Source organism: Lonchura striata, chromosome 12 (assembly GCF_050655825.1).
Source record: "Lonchura striata isolate lonStrDom1 chromosome 12, ASM5065582v1, whole genome shotgun sequence".
NCBI lineage: Eukaryota > Metazoa > Chordata > Aves > Passeriformes > Estrildidae > Lonchura > Lonchura striata.
In genome coordinates, this window is record NC_140714.1 from 23,345,874 (window position 1) to 23,369,978 (window position 24,105).

At 49.9% G+C, this 24,105-nt stretch overlaps 1 protein-coding gene and 1 long non-coding RNA gene across 2 annotated transcripts in view; one reads left to right on the top strand and one right to left on the bottom strand.

Annotated features, from left to right (window-relative positions):
- Positions 1-7,369, top strand: part of LOC146766327 (uncharacterized) — a 33,180-nt gene extending 25,811 nt beyond the window's left edge. The window contains exons 2-3 of the long non-coding RNA XR_014958218.1: positions 4,030-4,096; positions 6,358-7,369. This is a non-coding gene — a long non-coding RNA (uncharacterized LOC146766327). The remainder of the gene's footprint in view (positions 1-4,029; positions 4,097-6,357) is intronic.
- WNT7A (Wnt family member 7A) overlaps positions 1-19,179 on the bottom strand; it is a 35,245-nt gene extending 16,066 nt beyond the window's left edge. The window contains exons 1-3 of the mRNA XM_021546751.3: positions 18,409-19,179; positions 17,315-17,541; positions 6,537-6,808 (exon numbers count right to left, since the gene is read on the bottom strand). Of these exons, the coding sequence (XP_021402426.1) occupies positions 6,537-6,808; positions 17,315-17,541; positions 18,409-18,479 (570 nt within the window). The 5' untranslated portion in view covers positions 18,480-19,179. The remainder of the gene's footprint in view (positions 1-6,536; positions 6,809-17,314; positions 17,542-18,408) is intronic.
- Positions 19,180-24,105: the final 4,926 nt, after the last annotated feature.

Here is a 24,105-nt window from a genome sequence, read left to right on the forward strand (position 1 = left end):
TATGGATTACAGTTCTTGTGTAGTCCAATTCCCTCTCATAATTTAGACCAACATTAATACTTCCTTTATCTTTACTCTGGGCTGTTGAGAAGATGCAGAGCTTGTCTGTCAAGCTCCGACTTGCTTTAAGACTATTATCTAAAAAGTAGGAAAGCCATAAATAGTGCTTTGATCCTTTCAAACACAAACAAAATGCTCTAAGGCTGTTAGGGATGTGTATTTCTTTTCACACCTAGGAGACTGCCCTGCAGAGCATTGGGATGGAGCTGGATGGGATTTTGGAAGCACTCAGCTGTGCCCTGTGATCCCACCAGCCTCAATGGGAGCTTTCCCATTCAGTGACCTGGATTTACTCCAAACTCAGAGCTTGGCATTTCTGGGAATCCTGCTGCCCCAGCCAACGTGGAGTGGCAGAGCTTTGGACAGACAGGAAAGACTTTGTGGCATTTAAGGCTCCTTTTCTGATTGCACTGAAGTACAGCTGGGGTGCCAGGCCCTGGGGCTGGAGTGCTTGGAGGGAAGACAGGGACTGAGCCCTGGGGGTACCTTGGATAAACAGAACTGGGTCTGGGGCATTGGGTGGACACTCTCCTTTGCCTCCACAGCCACATCAGAGATTTGCCAGAAGATACTTTTAGAGATTCTGTCTGGTCACAGTGAGGCACAAGCCTTGTGTGTAAACCTTCTCCTCAGCATTCTCTGTCTGCCTGATTTTAGTCTAGGCAGAATATTGTACCAGGAGAGCTCCTAGGACACCCTACACAGGCACATCTGCTGCACCCAGCACCAGATTTCCTGGCTTTGTGTGACGTTTTAGCAGTGGAGCCAATCTTTTATTTATTAATACTACTTCTCTGTGAGTGGAAGTGTTGTGTGTTGTCCTGGCTGAGGACAGTTTGTAGGATGTTTTGGGCATGGTTGTCTCCAGCACAGCAGTGCCATGGCCAGGCTGTAGGTCAAGATCTGCCAGCCTCCCCTGTCACAGCTCTGACAGTGACAGTGGGATCTGGCAGAATTGTCACTGTCACTATCAACAAGGGGAACCTTTCAGCTGAGTGTTTGAGGGGCATCTCTAACATTAAGAATAGGAGTTTCTGAAAAGGAAAATGAGGAACATTTCTGTGCCCATGCCAGAAAAACCAAACCAAACCAAACTAAAAACCAAACCAAAACAAAAAATCCCACCACAAACAAAAACACATTGGAAACTGTGAAGTGCAATTGCAAAGGCACTGCTAAATCCTGAACTCCAGGAAACATGGCTATGCTGCTGGTATTCCAATATCCCTTCATTGCTGGTGCCAGGAGTGTCAGGGCAGCCTCTCCCAGTCCTGCTTGGCTCGAAGCTGCTCTCTGAGACTCTCTGGAGTCTTCAGCAATTGTGAGCAACTCCAGACACTGGAGCTTTATATGGTGTGTACCATTAGAGCCATTCCTGCTGGTGGGCTGGGAGCAGCAGGGCACGGTGTGGCTCTCTCAGCCAGCTGGGCTGTGTGCAGGCACTGCTCAGGGCTGGCTTACAGCAAGCACATCCCTGTGGAAGGAATCTCCTGGCTCCCCTGTGCCTCTGTGACTCCCTGGCACCCAGCTGCACCCAGGCAGCACTGTGCCTGCCAGGCAGACCAGCATCCCTGGGCATCTTTTGGGAGCAGAGCTCCTATCAGGAGCTGCTGGAATGCTGGGGTCCCTCTGCAAGACTGGTCTTCCCCAGGCAGGGCCACTCCAGTGGGACTGCAAGCCCACAAGCTGCACTCCCCTTTCACTGCATGTTTTCATGTGCTTTAAGATTTAGCTCAGGCAGAACGTTTACATCTCCAGAATTTCAGACCTATATTCAGAAAAATAGAAATGTTCTGTTGTTTTATCCTCTTTTATCAGCCCTGTCTCTTTCCTAACACGATGCTCACAGCTTTTAAGTTGCTCATCTGCAGGAGGTTGTGTTCTGTGCTGCTGCTGGTACTCAGCACAGAACACAACTGAAAGGGTAGTTAAAGAAAAGGGTATTTTGAGAGAGGTAGAAATAGCTGTCCCCTCCAGACAGAGTTAATTGCAGTGGTATTGCACACCACACAAGAAGAGGAACATGTTCAGGAAATCTCATGGCAGCAATGAGGTCAGAGAAGCAGCAAGTAAAGAGTCCCACAAGTGTGGTTTTCCAGGACAGCTTGGGAGAAGCCCTGAGCTCACTGCTTTCCAAATGCCACCGTGTCACTGCATCATTGCTGCAGTTTTTTACAGAATAAAATATTAAACACACCAGTCTATTGTGATCCCTGCACGGTCCATTTCAGGAACACCTCCTGGGTGCTCCCAGCTTTGCTTGCTGTTGGCAGCAGCTCTGTCAGGCATGTCCTCCACATCCCCTGGGAGCCTCAGAGTGGAAGGGGAAATCTGAAATGCTCCTGATGCAGAGGATGGAGAGACATTGCAAAGTTAGTGTACCTACACATGCCTCCAAAGAGAAATGCTGAATAAAAATCCACCTTGATGTGCTCTTGAAGGCAAAAGCCTTCTAATGCAGTCTGTGCCCATGATTTATAACAATGACTCATAATATTGCATTATACTTAATATGATGTAACGCTGATGCAAGATGCCATTTGTGGAATTTCAATGTCACAGGGGAAAAAAAAAAAGGAGAGAGCAGTCTGGTCATGTACCTTGCCATGCTGTCAGAATGAAATGCTTACAGCCAGAATGTGTAGAGCCTTTCAGTATCTACCTTGCTATTTTTTAGCAGGATAACCTGGAGAATGACATTTCTGTTTCCTGGAGTATAAATATCTCTCAGACATATATTATTGTGTTACTTACAGTAATTTAATCAACTTCATATTTGAGAAGACAAATTTGCTAACAGACAATTCAGTCTTGCAATTATACCCCCTCACATGGAAGTTTGCAGGGCAAATAAGGATTATGCCTTTAAATTAATTGAAGCTTTATCTCCCTTTTCTGACCCAGCTGTTATGAATTCTCCTCCTGTTCTCACTGTATGGCTTGCTCCTTCCTGCAGTGAATCAGCACTTCAGGAAACACTAATTCAAAGAGAAAAGACACCCTAAACTCTGTTTCTGAAGGTCAGAAATCGCTGCTCTCCAGTAGGTTTGAGAAATGAGGTGAGGCTCGGGAGCTGCTCGGGCCAGTTTGGTGGGGTGTTGGTTACCCTTGCTCAGAACTCTGCCCCTGCTCTCCCAGCAGCCCAAGGAACTCATGTTACACAAGTGAGTCCTGCTGGATTGTCCCCCAGACAGACAGAGAAACTGAGTCAGAGCCCTTCAGCATGAGGGAAGCTGGCCCTGGCTGCAGCACCCACAGCACCCCCGGCTGTGTTTGTCATGGGGAGCAGCTGGGACTGGGTTGTGTCCCTCACTCTGCTCCCAGGGCTGCTCCTCACTGCATCCTGGGCGTGCCCCAGGGGTTTCCAGGCACTGCACGACCTGAGCTGTTCAGCAAAGGAACAGGGATGTTCTCCACCTATGACCTTTGAAATCCTCCACATCTGACACCCTCAGTTGTCTAATTTCCAGCAAGAGCTGACAGACTGTGGAATTACAGAGTATCCTGAGCTGGAAGGGACACTCAGAGATCACCCAGTCCAGCCCCTGGCCCTGCACAGACACCCCAACAATCCCACCCCGGGCATCCCTGAGATCATTGTCCCAAGGCTCCTGGAGCTCTGGCAGCCCTGGGGCTGTGCCCATTCCCTGGATAACTCTACCCCTGCTCTGACAGAGCTGTGTGTTCAGGATGTTCAGAGACTGCTGCTGGCATCCCAGGGAGCACAGAGATATTGCCTGGGTAAAACAGGACTGTGAGAGGCTGAAAAGCCTTGAACTGAGGTGTCCACAAATCCTGGATCAGGCTTTTCCTGGTGGTTCTCTGTCGGTTCATACCCTGCAGTCCCTTCTGTGCCCGTTGCTCCCAGTAAGCCCAGCAGACCATTCTCACCTGCCAAGATGAAATGGATGATTTTATCAGTGGTTCTCAAGAAGACAACTCAATATTGATGGATCTGTGTTTTTCTAGAGTGTATCCTGAACCACCTGCAGCAGGTGTCACCTTGAAGAAGGACCTTGTCACAGGTGAGCACCAGGTGAGTGGGCACAGCACAGTTTCACATTGCAAGACCAAAGAAGTAGAGAGGCCTGACTTTTGAACAGCATAGCAGTGCCTACAGGTGGTGGTAAGAAATCAATAAGAATTGATTTATTTTTGGAAGCCTGGTAGGTGCCAGTCTGTCTCCTAAGTGCATAAATATCATCAAAACCTAGCCATGGGCAAGTGAAACAAGACAAGAATTTGTAGCCTAGAGGAAAGCCACCATGAATAGATTGTGTGGAGGCTGATAAGATCCATACTGCTCCAAAATGGAGTTCCACCTCACAACAAGACTGTCTTTGTTGTGGAAGAGTCAGGTTATGAGAGTCCTGGCATGCCAAATACCTGTAATGGCCTTCCCTGCCAATTGTCTTTAAATACTATGATCTTTCACAGAGGAGCAAAGCCTGAAAGAAATCTCTCTAGCAAAAACATCATTTATTCATTCTCTACAGGACAGTGGAGCAACAAGCCACTTCTCAGTCCTGTTACTCTTTGTCTCCCCTGCAGATTTAAGCAGAGATTTGTTTGAACAAAGATGGGCAATTTTGCTCTGTGAGTGATGCAGGAAGAAGCGCAGAGTTATCTCTAGATCAGAGCAGTTCCTGAGCCTGCTGGAGAAATGGCAGATGGCCAGAGATAGCACAAATCACTGCTCTCCCAGATTACAATGTGGAGAGCTGAACCTTCCAGGCACAAGTTTCCGGGACAGCAAATTGTGCACAGAAAGGTGAGAAACATAAGGAGCCTGGTGGGGAGGCTGGGGAGGCTCCTGGAGCTGGCCTTCCCACAGCCACCTCCAGCACCAATGGCCCTCCTCTGCCCCAGGTCCATACCTGGGCGATAACTGAGGTAAACAATGCAACTTTTCTATTTGTCTGCAATTTTGAGCTTTGCTCTGGGGAAACATTTCGGGCCAGTAGGCAGTTCCAGCCATGTTTTCTGTCTGGTGTAGGCTGCTGTGTCATTTCCTGGGAATCTTTTACTGCCAGCACCCATCAAATACAAGCAGACCTTTAAAGGAAGTAGCTTTGTCGCAAAGGTGAAACTCCTCTGCTATTTTTTATTTCACTGGGTCTGTGCTTGTACAGCAGAGCAGCCTGTGGGTGTTGGTGTTTCACCAGGCTTTTCAGGATGTGCCTTCATGCTACCAGAAGCTGAGTAATAAAGATCTCAGGACCACTTGTTTTGCAAATATTAATGCTCAATCCCGGAGTTATTCTCAGAATTCAGGGTTCATTTTGCTGGTGTCGAAGTACAAGTTTTTGCACCACAGAGCCAGACACAGGCATTTGGGATACTACACAGAGTAAGACCCACAATCTTACCTATAAATCTCCTACAGTAGCATTAAACTAAAGAAGGGTTAGGCTTTTGTTTGGGGTGGAAATGGCTTTTCTTCAATACAATCTGCCTGGCTCCAGCATAACTGGAGATGTCTCAGAACCTACAGGTAATTACCACAACAAAAATAGCATCCACAAATTAGCTGCTGCTCCCAACTTCCTTCTCCCATTTGCCTTAAGTCACACTCACATGATGCTGGAATCAAGACTATTGCCTAGGAGGAGGTAAAAGGAGAGCTGAGGAAGCAGGGATTGACATCCCTGGGAGATGGGATCAGCAGAACTCCTGCAGGGAGAGCCCTGCTGGGCTGTGCTTGGCATCTGGGAGCACACAGACACACCTGGCTATTCCAGCTGCTGGAATTGGAGCCACAGCCCCATTGGAACTGCCTGGCCCACAGGGACCTGGGGAGCACAGCTCAGCCCAGGTTGGGTTCTATGCCTACCCTAGCTGCCACTGGAGATCAGAAACATGGCCATGGCAGCAAACCCAGGGTGTTCAGTGCCAGGGATCCCCAGGAAACCTGTGTGTGGGAGCTGCTGGAGTTCTGCCTTCCCCAGTGCTGCCTCTGCAGCAGCTGCTCTCAGTCCCAAAGGATGGGGTGGGTGGGTGGGAATGCTGCTGTACTGAACCCAAATCTATGTCACAGTGTGACACAGAGTGACAAGGACTCAGCCCGGGGTCTTGCTGCTGAAGCTTTTCCCTCCTTGCAGGAGCAGCTCTCACACAAAGAACAATGTTTGGGCAGCAGGGTTGAAAATGATCCCTTTTCAGCTGAGTGAGATGTTCATGTCTGAACCTGACAAGACTCCTGCTCGCCCACACAGCAGCAGACAGCTTTTACCAGAAGTACCGTTTGACTTCCCAGATAAAACATTTGTTTGATTTTTATTTTCCCCTTTCTTATAGCTGCAAAGAGTAACATTTAGACAAATGCTTGACGAGCAGATGGTCCAACAACCTGCAGAGGTGCCTACTTGTCTACCGTGAGTGCTGGCAGCCCGGCAACGCCGTGGTTCCGCTGCAGTGCCGGGCACCAAGCCCCATGCCCGCCTCGGGACAGGCACGGGGACAGCAGGGCCACTCACCTTGCGCCCGGCCTCGTTGTTGTGCAGGTTCATGAGTGTCCTGGCGTTCTGCTTGATCTCCCGGGCGTCCACGAAGACCTTGGCGAAGCCAATGCCGTAGCGGATGTCGGCGGAGCAGCCGCCCCATTTCCAGCCCTCCTCCTTGTGGTACTGGCCCTGCTTCTCCTTGTCACAGCCGCAGTCGCTGAGGTTGCCCTGCGTGCAGGCCGCCGTGATGGCGTGGGCCACGCCGGCCGCGATGATGGCGTAGGTGAAGGCGGCCTCCCTGCTCCCTGCAAGGAGAACAGCCGTGAGCGGCAGCACGGCAGAGGGGAACGCAGCACCCGCGGGCCGACGGCACGGCCTGCTCCTGGGAAGGTGAATCTGCTCCCTGAGCGGGGCTCTGCTCCCCTGGGACTGACCTGCTGGATGCTCATCTCTACAGCAATGGCTCTTCATGGGGCAGGTGGAGATCAAGTGTTGTTCAGGCTGACGCCTTTGGATTTTTGCTTTTCTATGTTTCAAACCCTGTAATGATTAATGCATAACTCTAAACTCCATATAGAGTGTTCCTTAACTGTCTCCGTGTTCTGGTCAGACACAAAATCCCTCTAGGCCTGAAACGAGCCTCAGGCTCCAAAAAGTGAACTGGGGGGAAGAAACTGGGGGTAAATAACTTAATTACCTGCAGTTGTAATTGGAGAATTAACCCTTGATATGTAAATGGACCAAACTGATAATTGTGTGAAAAACTTATGACCGTTATCCGTCCTGGGTGCAGTCTCTGGGAGGCTTTGACTGGCCAAGGTGTGTCTATTGAAGGCTTTTAATAAATACTCACTTTATTCTCTTAATCTTGCCTAGCCTCTGTTCTAGGGGGCCACTCCAAGGTATCAAGGCAGCTTCATCTCTATATTCCCAGATGTTATTAGAACTAGGCAAACTAAAAAGAAAAGGGTGGGGTGGCAAATGTTGGAGCTGAAAAATAAATAAAGAAAGGAAAACAAAATAGGTGGGCTTAGGGGTTAAATTGTTAAAGCACCCGTATTCAACCTTTTAAAAATTCAGCTTGGAAATAAGATTTTCTTTTAAAATTTAATTCTACACTAAATGGTATTTTTACAGGATGACTGCTTCTGTTTGACTCATGTTCTGAAAACATTTTAACTCAACTGGGAAATTTTTTTCACACTGTAGGTGTCAAAAAGTTTTCAACACTGACATTTGTACTGACTCAATGAAATAAGTCTTGGGTTTAATTTCAAAATTTCTCATAAAATGAAGAAAAAATCCTGACCTGTTGTAGGCACCATGACCAGAGCAAGGTGAAGTAACAGCTTTGCCAGAGGACTCTGAGACAGAGGTTGGGCCAATATTACTTTTTGTGACAAGGCCATAATGACACGTTTCTGTTCCCTGGCGGGGGGGGGGGGTGGGGGGGTTTCTCAGTTTAAATCTAATATTTAATTTCTCTTTTTGAAGTTTTGTTGCATCCTGGTGTGTGTTTCCCACACGTGAATCCTGGTGTGTGAGGCTTTTGGGGCCAGTTCAGCTGAGAGAGGGCCCTCCACAGCCTGAGGAGGTTTGCAGAGGTTGCCCATCTATGTCAAACAGCCCTTAAAAATTTTTAGATGTCCCAGACCGAGAACTTGTCCTACTCTTATTTCTCCAATAACAAAATGCACAATAGGATCAGAATCAGGCTCTTAATTAGGGGAGTGCAGATGGGAAGATCCGCTTCCCTTCTCCAAGTGCTCGTCAGCTGAGTCCTGGCAGACCTCAGCTGCTGGCAAGAGTTTGTTACCCATGAAACAAGCCCATTGCATTTCACAAAAAAAATCATCACTTGGGAAAGAAACCTTACAACACTTCAGCCTTGGCTGCATCCCTTTTGTGTAATATGATCTGGATTTCTCTGCTGGTCTCTTTAATTATAAATGTTCACTCCCTTATATCGAGGAAGTAAAATGGAAAACAAGATGACACTATCACAATCTGTTAATAGTCAACTTCGTGCCCTCTAATAGCAAAGGCAGTATTCCCTAATATTGCAACGTGCTGCATTTATTAAGGAACTTAATAAATATTAAGGAACAGTCAATTATCCAACTTCCTCAAAGGATTCCTTATTTCTCCTTACTTAAACAAAAAAAAAAAATCATAAAATTATTTGGTTTGACCATGAAAATTACAGATGAGGATTTCTGGAACTCTTGGCTTTTTATAAAAATCTGAATGTGGAAAAGAAAGGTGAGGCTTTAGGTGTATTTGGAGTTGAGCTCCTCCTCCAGCTTACTCTCATCAACACCCTCACTGTTTTAAGCACAACACTATGAAAAAGGAACTGATAAACAATGTATAATAAAAAAGTCCAGTTTATCTCTCAGAGGGCAGCAATGCATCACACCAGGTTTCTGCTCCACAAAGCAGCAAATGGGACATTGTCAAAGAAATATTTTTGAATTGAATTTACATGTGGTTCTTTTTTCCCTTTGATTTTGATCGGATTACTTTTGTTCAGCACAAGTTATTTTCAAGATCTAGAACAAAAACCACTGGGAGATCATTTGAATCTGACATACTCAGCATTGTAGAGGCTGAGCAGCTTTTTTGTTTCTTAGAAGGGAGAAAATTGCAATGTAGAAAATATAAAATTAGTTGGTACAAGCAGAATCAGAAGCCAGTGTCAAGCTTGATTGTAAATTATGCTACATAAATTATTTTATAAGCTTGTCTTATTTGGGAGAAAATCTTAGCAGGTTTTTAAAATTTAAATTTTGAAGACTACAAGGTAAAAAAAGCAAGTGCCTAGAAGAATTTACCCAAGTAGGAAGTGCCTTGGCACTTGTGCAGTGGTGATAGAGAGATGTGGGTTTGTCACGTCTGCATTCAACTGTTCCTGTTTTTTCATAAATGATTGACTTTTTAAGTCTCATTACCCTAGCCTGGCTCACAAAAATGCCAGCATGGGAGGGAAGCTCAGACCAGCCTGAGTGTCTTCTGTGACAGTGCTTGAGGTCCCAGGGGATTGTGCCCAAGCAGGGTAACTTGGGTATGGGGGTGCTCCTGCCACTTTTAAGTAGAAATTCTACTCCCCTACTTTGGATTTCAGCAGAACTGAAATTCCTTGAGGGTCTGAAGGGAACGCATGGCTTTATCAAGGTATGGCCAAGCAGCTGCTCCTACAGATGTTAGGCAAAGGTGGAGAGTCACCTGTCACAGAACCATGGAATCCCAAATGGTTTAGGTTGGAAGAGACCTTAAAGCTCCACTCATGCACCCCTGCCAAGGGCGGGGCATTTCCACCTCTCCAGAGTGCTCCAAGCCCCATCCAACCTGCCCTGGACGTGTACAAGAATTACAAGACCTTCTTTCAGCTCCCAAATCACACATTCTTCTCCTTATCTCAGACAAACCATGGTAAACACTCCAGAGCTCAACTCCAAGCAGTGGAACCTCCAGAGAAGGATCTGGCAGCAGTCAGAGCTCGCTCTGGCCGTTCACAGGGCCCATGAGCTGGTGGGTTCCAGCCGTGGCTCTGCTGCCTCATCCTCACCTGGGGCTCTCTTCAGCCCTAGCCAGTGCCTCAGTCCTGTGGGAACAGGGGGGCTTCTCTCCAGGTGTTGGATAGAAATATCCTCCTGCTTCTCCTGTGTTTTTCTGGACTGCAGTGAGGTGTGCAGCACACTGCAGCTCCATTTGCTCTGATGGCAGAGAGCTGGGTATTGATGCAAAATTTATGCATCTGCTGATGCAGATCCTCTCCCAAGGCTCTGGAGTCCTGTCTGCAGACCCTGCACTGGGCAAGGCACTTTTCCCAGGCTGTCTGTACCTGTGTCTGTGAGCTCTGCACAGTCAGTCACCACACTGGGGTGCCAGGTGTCTCAAGGGGAAGCACTGAGAGGGTCACAGGTGGGTGTAGACACAGGGCTTCTCTCCTAACACTGAGCACAATTATACACAACCCATGCACACCTCAGAGCCTTAATTCTGCAAGAACTCACTGCATGCCTCTGATTTTGGATATTAATGTTTGCTAGACTGGGTTTGGGCTGATCAGCCTACCTACCAGCTGCACAGACTGGTCTGCATTCTGGTTTTAATTTAGGTAACTTCATTTGGATTAAGTTTAAATTTGAAAACTTTGTAAAAAATTCATTCACACAGATTAGAAATTGGAACTTATTTTTTAAAAGAAGTCCAATACCTTGATGTTGTTTGGGAAACAAAACCTAAGCCTGCAAAGTGCAGAGTGGATTTACTTGCAGAAAATCAGTAGGTATTCAGCAGTTTGGGATCTAAGGGTGTTTCTAAACAGCCTGTCCCGCCCTATCAGTCCCCCTCATAAATTGACTAAGCTGTGAAATAAAAGAGAGACAAATTTCTGTTTATCTCACTGGAAAACATGGGTTGTATTTTCTGCTATTTAAAGCCAAAGGGTCAGAGAGGGAGTTATCTGCAGTGACATGAGCTGAAATATGATTGGGAAAATATAAAGATGGAAAACACAGCATACCGTGCCAATTATGTGCCACAGCAAACATTACTCCTCATCTCTCTATAGAGGCCATAACTCACAGACTGGAAAAACGCAGAGCAGAACTCATCCTCTGCCTGCTCTGGGCTTTGCCTCCTCCTTCTTTGGTAGACTACGAATGGTTTGGCAGGTTTTTTTATTTCATCTTTCTTTAACCAAGTATGAGTGATTAGTAAGAATGGTAGCTTAAAAAAAAAATTGAAGTAGCCTCTTCCTAATTTTTTCTTCCCCTTTTGTACGAAGTTTGGGGGTTTGGAGCCTTAAAATCTTGTATTCAGTTGGAATTAAAAGGATGATTCCCTATAAGACAGCACTGTGGCTCCACAAAGATTAGTACAAATAAATAAAATACAGAGGGGCTTTAAGAGGCATTCAAGACTCTGGGGGTTTAGGCCCTGCCCACTTTCATGAGCTAAAGTTCCTTTCATCAACACGTGAAACTCTTGCAGAGGAAACACTCTGGCTGAAGTGATTATTTCTGAAAATACCACCATTAAATGTACAAAGTTATTACTCAAGGCATGTGCACTGCAAAAATCAGAGCCATTATTGTGGAGATCAAATAAGACTCTCCTTTTCAGAGGGCTCTGAGCCTCCACAGCCCAGCCCTATTGGGGAGCCCTGCCCCTGCCACAGGAGATCTTCCACCTTCCCAATCAGATGTAATCTCTCTGCTTCTCTGGAACAAGTACTCACAAGACACATCTGAAGACAGGTATGAAAATTTTGTGATGGGAATTCCAACTGCAGTGACCTTGGGGCAATGTTTTATCTTGTAGTGACAGTCCCTGCTGAGAAAGATTGACTTTTTGGCATAAAGCTGCTTTGGATGATCAGGCCATATTTCAGCCTGGCCTCTGTTTTGCCTGTAAATGACTGTTCTCCTGCAAGACACTGACAGTAAAAACTGGTTTTAGCACAGAAATTCAGACTCTGACTTCACCTGACTAGATAACAAGACTCCTGTTAATTACCATTTTTTTTTCTGTGCATCTTGGGGAGTTCATAACAGCAGTGGTTGAGAAAACAAAGTATTTCTCTAAATGCTGACCAAACCACGTAGTGCAGCAGCACTCAGAACCTTGTTTCCCACAGACCTGGGCAGGTAATCTTCCATGAAATACAAAAACAAGAAGGATTTTCCTGCCAGAGCTCCAGGAGCATTTGGACACTGCTCTCAGGGAAGCACAGGGAGGGATTGTTGGGGTGTCTGTGCAGCACCAAGGGTTGGACTTCATTATCCCTGAGGGTCCCTTCCAGCTCAGGAGATTCTGGAATTCTGGGATTCCACCAGTGGTTGTTGCACTTGGTCTATTATTCTGGAATTCTAACAATAACACTTTAAAACCTGACACAAGAGACAACAGCAGCATTTAAAATCAAAATGCTCCCTGAAATGATTGAAGATTAAATCTGTTCTTCAGCACACTTGTATTGGGATGCTTTCACAAGTGCTTGTCTATAACACAGTGACAATGTAATGATTTACTTATAACTTTCCTGTTATTTTTTGTGTTAAATGTACCCAGCCAGAGAGGAAAATGTTCTAGATCTTCTTCTCTTTCCCATACCAGCAGGAGAGCTGACAGCTCTGAACAGGCTAGTGAAGGGTTTACTTTGTAGGACAGTTGCCATTTGTTTCCACAGTCAGGAGTGGGAATGTCACTCTTCCCTTAAGTTGTTAGAAGCCATAGAAGAAAAGTTGATTTTAGTATCTGGAAAATGAATCACTGCTGAATTCAATGCAGTGCAGAGCCAACAGTGCAGTGGATAAAGGAAAGCCAGCAGGCTCTCCTGGTTTAGCGTGTGCCTCAGTCCGGGAGGATCCCTGAGCCAGAGGCATCGGGCACAGTGTGCAGATCTGCTGGGCTGCCCTGCTGTGCTCATCAGCTTTGGGACCAGCCTGTCAATGGGGATTCTTCTTTTGATTTCAGCTTTCCTTATTCCCAAGAGTAATGTCAGGTGGGTGAAGTATCGACATGATTATTCTGAAGCATTTTCCAGGGTAGAAGAGAGTGAAGAATTAATGCATTTTAGTAAGGCCAGGATGAAGACCTGGCTGAAATGTTTTGCTGAAATTTTCCTTGAAAACCACTACTCACACCTCAGGACTCCCTCCATCCTCCTTCCCCGCTGGGTCCTTGCAGCCTCTGCAGGGGTCTTGTGCCTCTCTTTTCTCAGATCTTTCCTGAGGAGTCTCCACTTGGCCGTGTCCCTCTGCTGTCAAACAGTTTGTACCACTTCACTCTCTTGTTTAACAAGTGCCAGTGCTGCTCATTTGTGGCAAAAGGAGATTTTTTTTTTTTCCCTATGATGTCAATGTGGTGGTGCCCTCCAGATCCCATGAAATGCAGTCGTGTCCCAAGGCAGTCCTTTGAGACAACAGCAGAGTCACTGCTGGCCACCTGCTCACAAAGTTCACCCTGCAAAACGAGCCCCTGAGGCACAGCCTTTGTCACAGCTCTCACTCTTCCTGTGATCCAGCAGAGCCCAAATCTGATTTTCAGACTCTATCAAAGGCATCTCTGGCTATTCAGATCCTTAGGCTTGAGCCACGTTTCACCTGAAGACAGACAGGCAGGAGGGTTTTGGCCTATCCTGCTTTAAAAATGTTGGTTTTGATTGTGGCCGTCCTCAGGAACAGAACTGCTGACCACCATGGCAAATAGATTTGGTTTTAAGTGTGTCCATAATTGCAGTGTTGCATCATCTCCACGGTTATTTTAAAAATTCTCTCTGTGACTCTACATTATTAATAAGGTGTCTGTGGAATGGTCTAGAAAAATCATCCCTGTGTTGACCTGGACTCCATCGTTCCCTCTGTGACCAGAGCAGAACAATGTGATGGCACTTAGTGTCTTCTCTTTGTGCTCCTGGCACTGCTGGCACCAGCTGGCACGAGGGTTACATCCACAGGGTGTCAGGAGGGGAGAATTTCTCTTTGGAAGGGCAAAACAGATAAAATGACCCAGGAAATGGAGAGTGAGTGCTGAGCACTGGTTGGAAGCTCACTGCAGTGAGCAAGAAACTCAAGTCTATGAGCACAAATATGCTCTAGGATGAATTCAAATGGTTGCTCACTGTACCTCTACAAAAACTCCACAAATAAACTATCACTTCACTGGGTGATGGATTGTATGTGAATTTAAAAAAATACTCACATGCTACAGGTTAGAACAGGGAAATATTTTGATGCTTTCCTCTAGAGAATTCCAAGTGTTTAAATAAGGTTAATATTCCTTTTGTCATTTTAAAGATAGGAAAATAGAAACACAGAAGAGAGTGCTATGATCCCTTAGCTACACAACAGCAGGTCCAGGAGAGGAATTGTTCTGAACAGCAATAAGAGAATTTAAATAATTGCAGTACCTTTGCATAACATTCATAGAATAGATTACCCAGCAAGGGTAAAAGCAAAGGAAGCTGGAACTGAAGATGTGGCTTGGTGTGCCATCAAAGCTGCGGGCTGGGAAATAGATCACAAGAGTCTCTGGTACCTAAGAGAGCTTATTTGTAAGGACTGGCACACACAAACCCCATTTCCACAGGAGTTACTTGGGCACATCCTCCCAGGCTGCTGGCCATGGCCAGGACACACCACTGTCACCCTGAAGGCATCTCCTTGTCACACAGAAGCCCAGCCGTGCCCCTCCAGAGGCAAAGGGAGCCTCGCAAAGACAGGGGGATGAGCTCACGTGTGGCTCACTGATTTTATTGCAAGTGGCAAGACAAAGGTGCCCTACACTCCCCAGGAAATAACTTCAGGGTGCCATCACCTGAAAGGTACAGTCCGTTCTTAAATGCCAGGGAAGGGACTGGTGTGCTTGAGGCTGTTGGAACAGTATTTTGGAACACACCTTGTCAAAGGCTAATTTAAAAAGCAACAAGGGTCATTATCCTCACCAAATGGTAACCTGACTTGTTCTGGTGCTCTGTCACCTGGAAACATTTCCTGTAGGGCTTCATGGTCCTTCATGTCCCACATCTCTCTTTCCTATTCAGGGTAAGGCCCTCAGGCCTGATCTCCTTTCTGTGGACACCAAATTCGACTTATGGCTTTATAGCACATAGGTTACACCCTTTTTAATCAAGGCAAAATATTATTTCTTTGGATAGTAACCTGGAACACACCCTAGCAGAGACCCTTGGGAAAGAGCAAGAGATGCCTTTTCCCCATAGCCATAGAAAGATGAGCTGTGTCAGGTGTTCAGAATTTCTATACCTGCTGATAGGGAAAGCAGAAGGACAAGGAGATCACCTGAACAGAACAGTTACATTAAAATATTTTGTGGTGTTTGAGAGCCTGAGTAGTTTTATCCTTAAGACCACAGGAATGTCTGTGCAAAAGAAAAATTCACCCCTGGATTTCAACCCTCTGTGATTTTTACCAAAGTTTACTTTAAAATTAACATATATAACCTGTTTAAATTTGAGGGTTTTGCTATTCTTTAAAATATTTTTATGGAGTTTTGTAATTTGGATGCCATTCAACTCTTGACTGTGTTCTGAAACCAAAGAAGAATTTGCCCTATCCATCTTAGCCTCGTAATGGATAGATAGAACATATTAAGAGTTATCACCTCAAAGACAGATCAAAGTCTACTTCCTTTGATATTGACTTTCTTTAAAAGGACCTAAATATAACCCGCAAGCTAAATAATTCAATTTTCAGAGTGAGGGAAGGAACTGAGAGCATGTTTACACAACAGACCACAACAACTCTGCAATTTTCTAATTTCTGGGAGAAGAAAACTCCTTCTCACATTTTCTGTTTAAGGAAATATTACTGTTTGACTAGAAGAGCCCAAACCTGCCAGCCAGCCAAATGGACTCTCACTGACAGAAGTGGCAAACACTTGCCTGCATCACTGACAGGAAGGGCTCAGCTCAAGGAACAGAAACAATGAGCTAATCTGAATAAATGCTCCATTTTCAGAGGTCTCCCAGTGTTGTGCGGGGGGCTTTTCACCTCCTCTACTTGAGCCACTCTGATTATCAAAGGTTTTGAAAGGCAGGATTTTCAAACTGAGCCGAATTCTTCACTTCCTCTTTTTTCCTTACCTGCCTAAGCTCTGGATAACACCTACCAGCGTGCACTGTGTGATAAAACACACTCAAGTCTTTTCAGGGGCTCCAGAGCAGAGTGGCAAGGCTGTGCCTCTGTGTTTCCTGGGAGTGCCAGGAATGAGGGCCTGGGACAGATGCTGCCATGGGACTGATCAGGGTCTGGAGACAGCCCATCCACAGGGCTCCCCCCAACTGCTTGGGACTCCCCTGGCCCCTGTTCTCTGTGCTGCCTGCTCTCCTCATGAAACATCCATGTTTCCTACCATGCTAAGCATCGCTTGATGGGGCTTCTGGGTTCTAGCAACTTCATTTTACATGGAGAAGAGACAGAAACCTTGGATCCTTCTGGATGTGGAATGCAGTGCTGTGAGTGATAAGCTTTCAGTGATGGCTCTAAAAAAGACTAGCCTGTATTTGGAAAACACATTCCTTGGTCTTTGCATTTTAAGTGGAATCAAAGAAACATTGGGTAAATTTCACTACAGTGTTTTGCAGGATGGGGGCTTGAGAGTCTTAACCTCAGACCCATTTCTTCAGGTATTTGCATTTGTTATTATTAATGCTGTTTAGTTCAGAATTTGGATATATTTTGTACTGCTGCAACGACCAAAGACATGGGAAATGGAAGTGGATTGGACCAGCGTTTGTGAATGTCCTGACATCTTAAAGCAAAACATACCCACTCTTCCTCATGGCACAGAGGTACAGCTGCTGCGGAAGGATTTTGTGTGGTGGGAATTTCTCACAGCAAGACTGATGACTGTGCTTGGGTCCCACCAGGCACAAACATCAAACCAACACCCCTGGCGGTGCTTGCACTGCAGAAGTGCAGCTCCAGCTCTGCTCAGCATTCTGGCTCTTCCTGCTGCCTTCAACAAGAGCCAGCTCCTTTTTTCCCACTCCTAAGTACAATAATAAGGTCCTGTGCACGCAAACGGGAAGCTTTTCTGAGAGGATCTCTGCGAGCAGGGCTGTGAAATAGTGTGGTGGCACACAGGGAAGCGAAGCACAGGCAGGTGCCCTGCCGGGAGGGAGCAGGTCGGCAGCAACAGCGCCCAGGCACACACACTCTCAGCACCCATCCTGCCAGGCTGGCAGGCTGGGAGCTGTCCCCAAGCACAGCAGCCGTGCCCGTGCCACCCCCGGGTGCCCCCCATGCCCTCGGGCGGGCGGCAGCAGAGGCGAGAGCACGTACCCACTTTGAGCTCCTTGCCGAAGACCGTCCGCTCGCCCAGGGCCGAGCAGTTCCAGCGCCCGTTGCGGAACTGGAACTGGCACTCGTTGATGCCCATCTGGGACCCTTCCCCGATGACAATGATCGCGTCGGGCCTGCTCTGGCAGATCGCCCGCTGCCGGGGGGCGAGCCCCGGGATCTTGTTACAGATGATGCTGGCTCCCAGGGCCACCACAGAGGAGAAACCCCTGCAACGACAAGACACCGGCGATGGCTGGGGGCAGGCTAGTCCCGGCGGCAGAGCAGAGCCCGCTGCCTCCCCGTGCTGCGGCTCTGGCGCTAGCAGGTGCCCCGGAGAGCGCCCGCCTTTCCCCTGTCGCTGCCCTCTCCCTGCCCCTCTCTCCAAGCCGAGGCAGAAATGGGCAGCGCGTTGGCTCCTGCCGAAACAGGACCAAACTTCCTCCTTCGAGAATTAAAGTGCGTGCAGCGGCATTGTCTGCCCCGGCTGCGCACAGGCAGAGGGCTGGGAGGGTTGTCCCAAACCTTCCAAGCAGTTAGGGGAGAGAGGAAGAGAGGGAAAGAGGGAGAGGGAGGGAAGGGATGGAGGGGGACAACCCACGCTCCCTGCCCCAGGGCCGTGCCGCCTGCTCCCGCACCCAGCGCACCTGGCCGGGGATGCTGCGGGTCCGGAGCGCCGCCGCCCTCCCTGCGCCCCTCCCGGGGCGGGCGGCGTTGTCTCCGAGCGGCAGCGGCCGAGGGATGTCCCTGCGGGAGGCGCGGGCAGGTACCGGGCAGGGAGCGGCCGGGGCACCCGCACCGGGCCGCCGGCCGGGCTGGGGAAGGGCCGGCAGCCCGGGGACCCAAGCAGCCTCGCACATCGCGGGGGCCGCCGCCTCGCCCCGATGGAGGGCTGCTCCGAGGTGCAGGCGCTTTACCTGTCTTTTGAGAAATAATCGTGATCTCCACTATCATCACTACTTCTTTTTTTTTTTTTTTTTTTTTTTTTTTTTTTTTGAGACTTCTCCAGTTAAATAGTAACAGGTCTGGGCAGGTTGGGCTGAGCGCGAAAGAGAGCGCAATTGTTATAAAGGAAAGAAAAAAAAAAAGTTACTTACCCGATCTTGATATACACAATCCCCAGGCTCAGGAAGATGTGGAAGATCCAGCGCCTTGTTTTCCTGTTCATATTCCTTGCTTGCCGTGGCTCAGACCAACACGCGAAACGATGCCCGGCGCGCTCGGGGCCGGGGCCGCTCCGTCCCTGGCGGTCACGGCCGCCCGGCTGAGCGGGGCAGCCCCCGTCGCGCCCCGCAGCGCCCGCGGCTCCGCGCCGAGCCCCCGCCGCCGCTCAGCATGGCCCTGCCGGGGCTGCGCTCCGCCCGCGCTGCCGGCCCCGCTCCGGCCGCGGGCGCTGTCCGGGAGCGCGGCGCTGGACGGGCTCCTGCGGGAGCCAGCCGCGTCCCCACCTTCGCTGTGAATTGGCTCTCTCTTCTTCACACAACCAAACACCCCCCCCCCTTTTTTTTTTTCTTTCTTTCTTTTTTTTTTTTTCTGTCTCTTTCTGTCTTTTTCAGCTACTTGGGCGTGTTCTCCAAAGGAGGGAGTTGTCCAGCTGGGGGGAAAGCGAGGCGGGGAGGTGGGCAGGAGGGGAACAGGAGCAGCAGACGGATCACCTGCCTGCGGGCAGGCTCAGCGCAATCCTCCTCCTGCGGGCACGGCCCGGGGGAACGCGGCGGGGGCTCCGGGGGGTGTCACCGGGGGACGCCCCCGGGGCTGGCCCCGGCCCGCCGGGCGGCATTGGGGGCCCGCACCCCGCGCTGCTCCGCGCCGGCAGCGGGGCCGCAGCTTTGACTCCGCGCTCGCCGCCCGCTCGCCGGGGCCGCCGAGCACCTGGGGCCGGTTTTATGCGTTTGTCCCGACGCTCCTCCCCCCGGTCTGCCTCCCGCGTGTCACGGGCTGTCCCGCAGCCTCCCGGTCCCCGCGCCGAGGTGAGCCCCGGGCGGCCGCGGCATTCCCGGAGCGCCGCCCCGCCCGCACCAGGGGGCTCGGCGCCGGCAGGTGCGGGGGGAGCCGCCGAGAGGGAGCCCCGTGTACCCGCAGTGACCTCCCCGCCGCTTTTGTGGCCGATCCTTCCGGTGACAGGGCAGGGCTCGGTCCCCGTGGCAGTGGGCGCACGTCCGTGTCCGCGGTCCGAGCCCACGCCGGGGGCGGCCCGGGGGCTGCGGCCGCCCGGGAGCTCCGCGGAGCCGCCTGCCTGCCGCGGGCGGGGGCGCCGGGCCGGCCGGGAAGAGGATCCCGGCTCCTCGTTGCGGGAATTTACACGGATATGGTGACTATTTTATTATCCACTTAAAATATTTCAAACAGGGAGGTTACCTAAATGATAACAGGGGTGTGGTGCGGGAATTGTTCTGCTGATAATGTTTTTCTGATGACAGAAACACTATGACGGGATGCCTCAGCGTCCCTCGGAGGAGCCGGGCCAGAGCCCCCCGAGGAGTCGGGCTGGAGCACCTCTCACGGGGCAGCGGCCGCGGCCGCATGGACCCCCTGCTCTCCCGAACCACCCCAGGGGGGTCCAAGCGGGGCGCAGCCGGTCCTGGGGGGTGGGCCAGGTCCGTCCCTGCCGACTTCCCGGGACAGCGAACGGGCGTCCCAGTCCAGCTCTCCATCGCTCCGCATTCCCCCGTGCGGCCGATGATTCCCATCACCTCGGCGCCCCGCAGCCTCTCCGTGCAGCCGGGCCGTGCTTCCCACTGCGCCCGGAGCCAGCGGGCGGCCCGGCCCCGGCCCGACACGGAGTACGGAGCGAAATGCAGGGGTGAGGGGGTGCGGGGTGTGGGAGTGCAGGACTGCGGGGTGCGGCGTGCAGGGTTCGGGGAGTGAGGGGTGCGGGGAGTGCAAGGTGCGAGGAGTGCAGGGTGCGGGAAGTGCAGGGTGTAGGGCGCAGGATTTCGAGGATCTCGGGGTCGGGGTTCGGGGTTCGGTTCTGTTCGGGGTTCGGGTGCGGGGGAGCCCCGCGCCCCGCGGGCAGCGCCGCCGCAAGCTCTTTGTCAGAGCGGCACCTGGTGGGCACAGGCGGAACTGCAGGCGTGGACAGCGCAGCGGGGAGGGGGGAGAGGGAAAAGGAGAGAGGGAAAATCGGAGAGGGAAAAGGAGAGAGGGAAAAGGGGAGAGGGAAAATCGGAGAGGGAAAAGGGGAGAGGGAAAAGGAGAGAGGGAAAAGCGGAGAGGGAAAAGGAGAGAGGGAAAAGGGGAGAGGGAAAAGGGGAGAGGGAAAAGAAGGAGAAGGAAAAGGGGAGAGGGAAAAGGAGAGAGGGAAAAGGAGAGAGGGAAAAGGGGAGAGGGAAAAGGGAAGAGGGAAAAGAAGGAGAAGGAAAAGGGGAGAGGGAAAAGGGGAGAGGGAAAAGGGGAGAGGGAAAATCGGAGAGGGAAAAGGAGAGAGGGAAAAGGGGAGAGGGAAAATCGGAGAGGGAAAAGGGGAGAGGGAAAAGGAGAGAGGGAAAAGCGGAGAGGGAAAAGGAGAGAGGGAAAAGGGGAGAGGGAAAAGGGGAGAGGGAAAAGAAGGAGAAGGAAAAGGGGAGAGGGAAAAGGAGAGAGGGAAAAGGGGAGAGGGAAAAGGGAAGAGGGAAAAGAAGGAGAAGGAAAAGGGGAGAGGGAAAAGGAGAGAGGGAAAAGGGGAGAGGGAAAAGGGGAGAGGGAAAAGGGGGAGAGGGAAAAGAAGGAGAAGGAAAAGGGGAGAGGGAAAGGGGGAGAGGGGAAAGGGGAGAGGGAAAAAGGGAGAGGGAAAAGGAGAGAGGGAAAAGGAGAGAGGGAAAAGGGGAGAGAGAAAAGGAGAGAGGGAAAAGAAGAAGGAGGAAAAGGGGAGAGGGAGAGGGGAGAGGAGAAAGGGGAGAGGGGAAAAGGGAGAGGGAAAAGGGGGAGAGGGAAAAGAAGGAGAAGGAAAAGGGGAGAGGGAAAGGGGGAGAAAGAAAAGGGGAGAAGAAAAAGGGGGAGGGAAAAGGGGAGAAGGAAAAGGGGAGAGGGAAACGGGGAGAGGGAAAAGGGGAGAGGGAAAAGCAGGAGAGGGGAAACGGGGAGAGGGGAAAAGGGGAGATGGGAGAGGAGAAAGGGAAAAGGGTGAAAGGGAAAAGGAGAGAGGGAAAGGGGGAGAAGGAAAAGGGGAGAGGGAAAGGGGGAGAGGGGAGAGGGGAAAGGGGAGAGGGAAAATCGGAGAGGGAAAAGGGGAGAGGGAAAAGGAGAGAGGGAAAAGCGGAGAGGGAAAAGGAGAGAGGGAAAAGGAGAGAGGGAAAAGGGGAGAGGGAAAAGGGGAGAGGGAAAAGAAGGAGAAGGAAAAGGGGAGAGGGAAAAGGAGAGAGGGAAAAGGAGAGAGGGAAAAGGGGAGAGGGAAAAGGGGAGAGGGAAAAGAAGGAGAAGGAAAAGGGGAGAGGGAAAAGGAGAGAGGGAAAAGGGGGGAGGGAAAAGGGGGGAGGGAAAAGGGGGGAGGGAAAAGGGGGGAGGGAAAAGGAGAGAGGGAAAAGGGGGGAGGGAAAAGGAGAAGGAAAAGGAGAGAGGGAAAGGGGCAGAAGGAAAAGGGGAGAGGGAAAAGGGGAGAAGGAAAAGGGGAGAGGGGAAAGGGGAGAGGGAAAAGGGGGAGAGGAAAAGGGGGAGAAGGAAAAGGGGAGAGGGAAAAGCAGGAGAGGGGAAACGGGAAGAGGGGAAAAGGGGAGAGGGGAAAGGGAAAAGGGTGAGAGGGAAAAGGGGGAGAGGAAAAGGGGGAGAGGGAAAAGCGGGCAGCAGCGGGCAGCCCTCAGCACCTCCAGGGCGTTTGGGGCGGTGGGAGCAGCTGCCCCGAGGCTTTTGCAGCCTCCAATGTAATAAAAGCTCCCAGCCCTGGAGCACACCCAGCACCAGGAACAAGGGGATGGGCCAGAGCCCACAGGTGTGTGTGGAGGGCAGTAGGTATTGATGAGAACAAATTCAAGGCTTGATACAGGTCCTCTTTGGGTGGAGAAACCCCCTGGAAGAGTGAAGTGCCATTAGGAGGCAGCAGAAAGGCCGTGCTCCACTCCCTGGGTCACCAGCAGGGACCACGCTGTTGGTGCTGACAGAGCTGTGCTCCACCCCAGTGCCACGAGCAGGGGGCAACAAGGACAGGTGTGCAACAGCCAGAGGTTTGGGAATCTGGAAGAGCTGCCCTGCCCACACACGACAGGCTCCTCCAGCAAATACATCCACAGCTTTTTGTGCTTCATTTCTCTGATTTTTTTTTTGTTTGTTTGTTTCTAATGTGGAAGCTAGTGATGATCTGTATAATTCAACCTCAGGTGTTTAACACAGCACACTGATATGGGGCAGGTAAGGATGAAAAAACTGTTTTCTTGGGGTTCAGGAAAAATGGAGAATGGCAAACTTTCCTGAGAAAATAACTTACTGGACTAATCAATTACTTTCTCTTACTCTGTTCATTCCTAAAAAAGTTGTGACCTATATGCATTTGAAGCATACATAAAATAACATGCCTGTGCAGATTACAAGGGGTAGTTTGGCTTGTTTGGCAAAGTTTCTCAGGCTTTTTAATAATTTTTAAAATGCTGTAACTTTAAATCATCCTTTCAACCACAATGTCTTTTAGTGGCCTGTAGTAACTAATCCTTACCTACCATGACAGGGTCTGCATATCCAGCTTCCTTTTTTACACTGTGTCTTCATATTATATCTAATAAATAGATTTTAATATCTGCATAATAAAATAAATATGAGGCATTGTGATAACTGATTCTACTTCTCTTTAGAGTAGTAAGTTACAGGCAAGTTGGTAAATTACCACAAAACTTAGAATAACAATTAGAGTTTGATGACAGAACAGTAAGAATCGGGAAATTGCCTGTGGCAAGAGAAATTAACTCAAAACCTTGCTCTAAAAAGGATTTGAGAGAAATCCCAGAGCTCGTGGCTGGAGGAGGTTTGGCTCTGCTGCTCCTCCCAGTGCCTAAAGGGGAAGGCTGGAGGGGGCCTTTCCACAAGGGCTGGGGGTGATAGGGCAGGGGGAAATGTCCTTAAGCTGAAGGAGGCCAGCTTTAGATTTTGGGATTTTGGGAGGAAATTGTTCCCTGTGAGGGTGGGCAGGCCCTGGCACAGGTGCCCAGAGCAGCTGTGGCTGCCCCTGGATCCCTGGCAGTGCCCAAGGCCAGGCTGGACAGGGCTGGGAGCAGCCTGGGACAGTGGAAGGTGTCCCTGCCCATGGCCAGTGTTGGAGCATGATCATTAAGGTCCCTTCCCAGCCAAACCATCTCATGATTCCCTGGTGCCTGGCAGTTTCTGATCATGACCAGAGCCATGGGGCTCTCCTGCCTCTCCTGAGATGCTTAATGCTGTGAGAACCACACCCCAAGTGGAGCAAATAGTTTTACTCCAGATACAATCTCTCTGCTCTCACCTTTTACTACCCATGTCTTTATTTAGCATCAGCAACGTTCTTCTGAACAAAGCCTGGGCCCAAGCTGCACCCTGGAGCCATCCATCACTTGTTGCCACAATGGTGTTTCTATTGTTAATTGTTTGTCAGGGCAGCTTTTTGGGGTTAGACAGTGCAGTGATTTAGTATGGCAGCTAATCAGCTCTGAAAATATATTCTCAAAATAAATTAGATTAAAAAAAAAAAAAAAACAAACAAAACAAAAACCAGCTTGAAAAGTCTATTGGTCTGGATACAGTCCTTTGGGACTGCTGAGCTCCCTCACGAAGCCACATCTGGGTCCGGGAGCTCCAGGGGTTCAGTGCTGCTCTGCTCCCATGGAGTGGGTGAGGAGATCTGCACAGCACACGCTGCT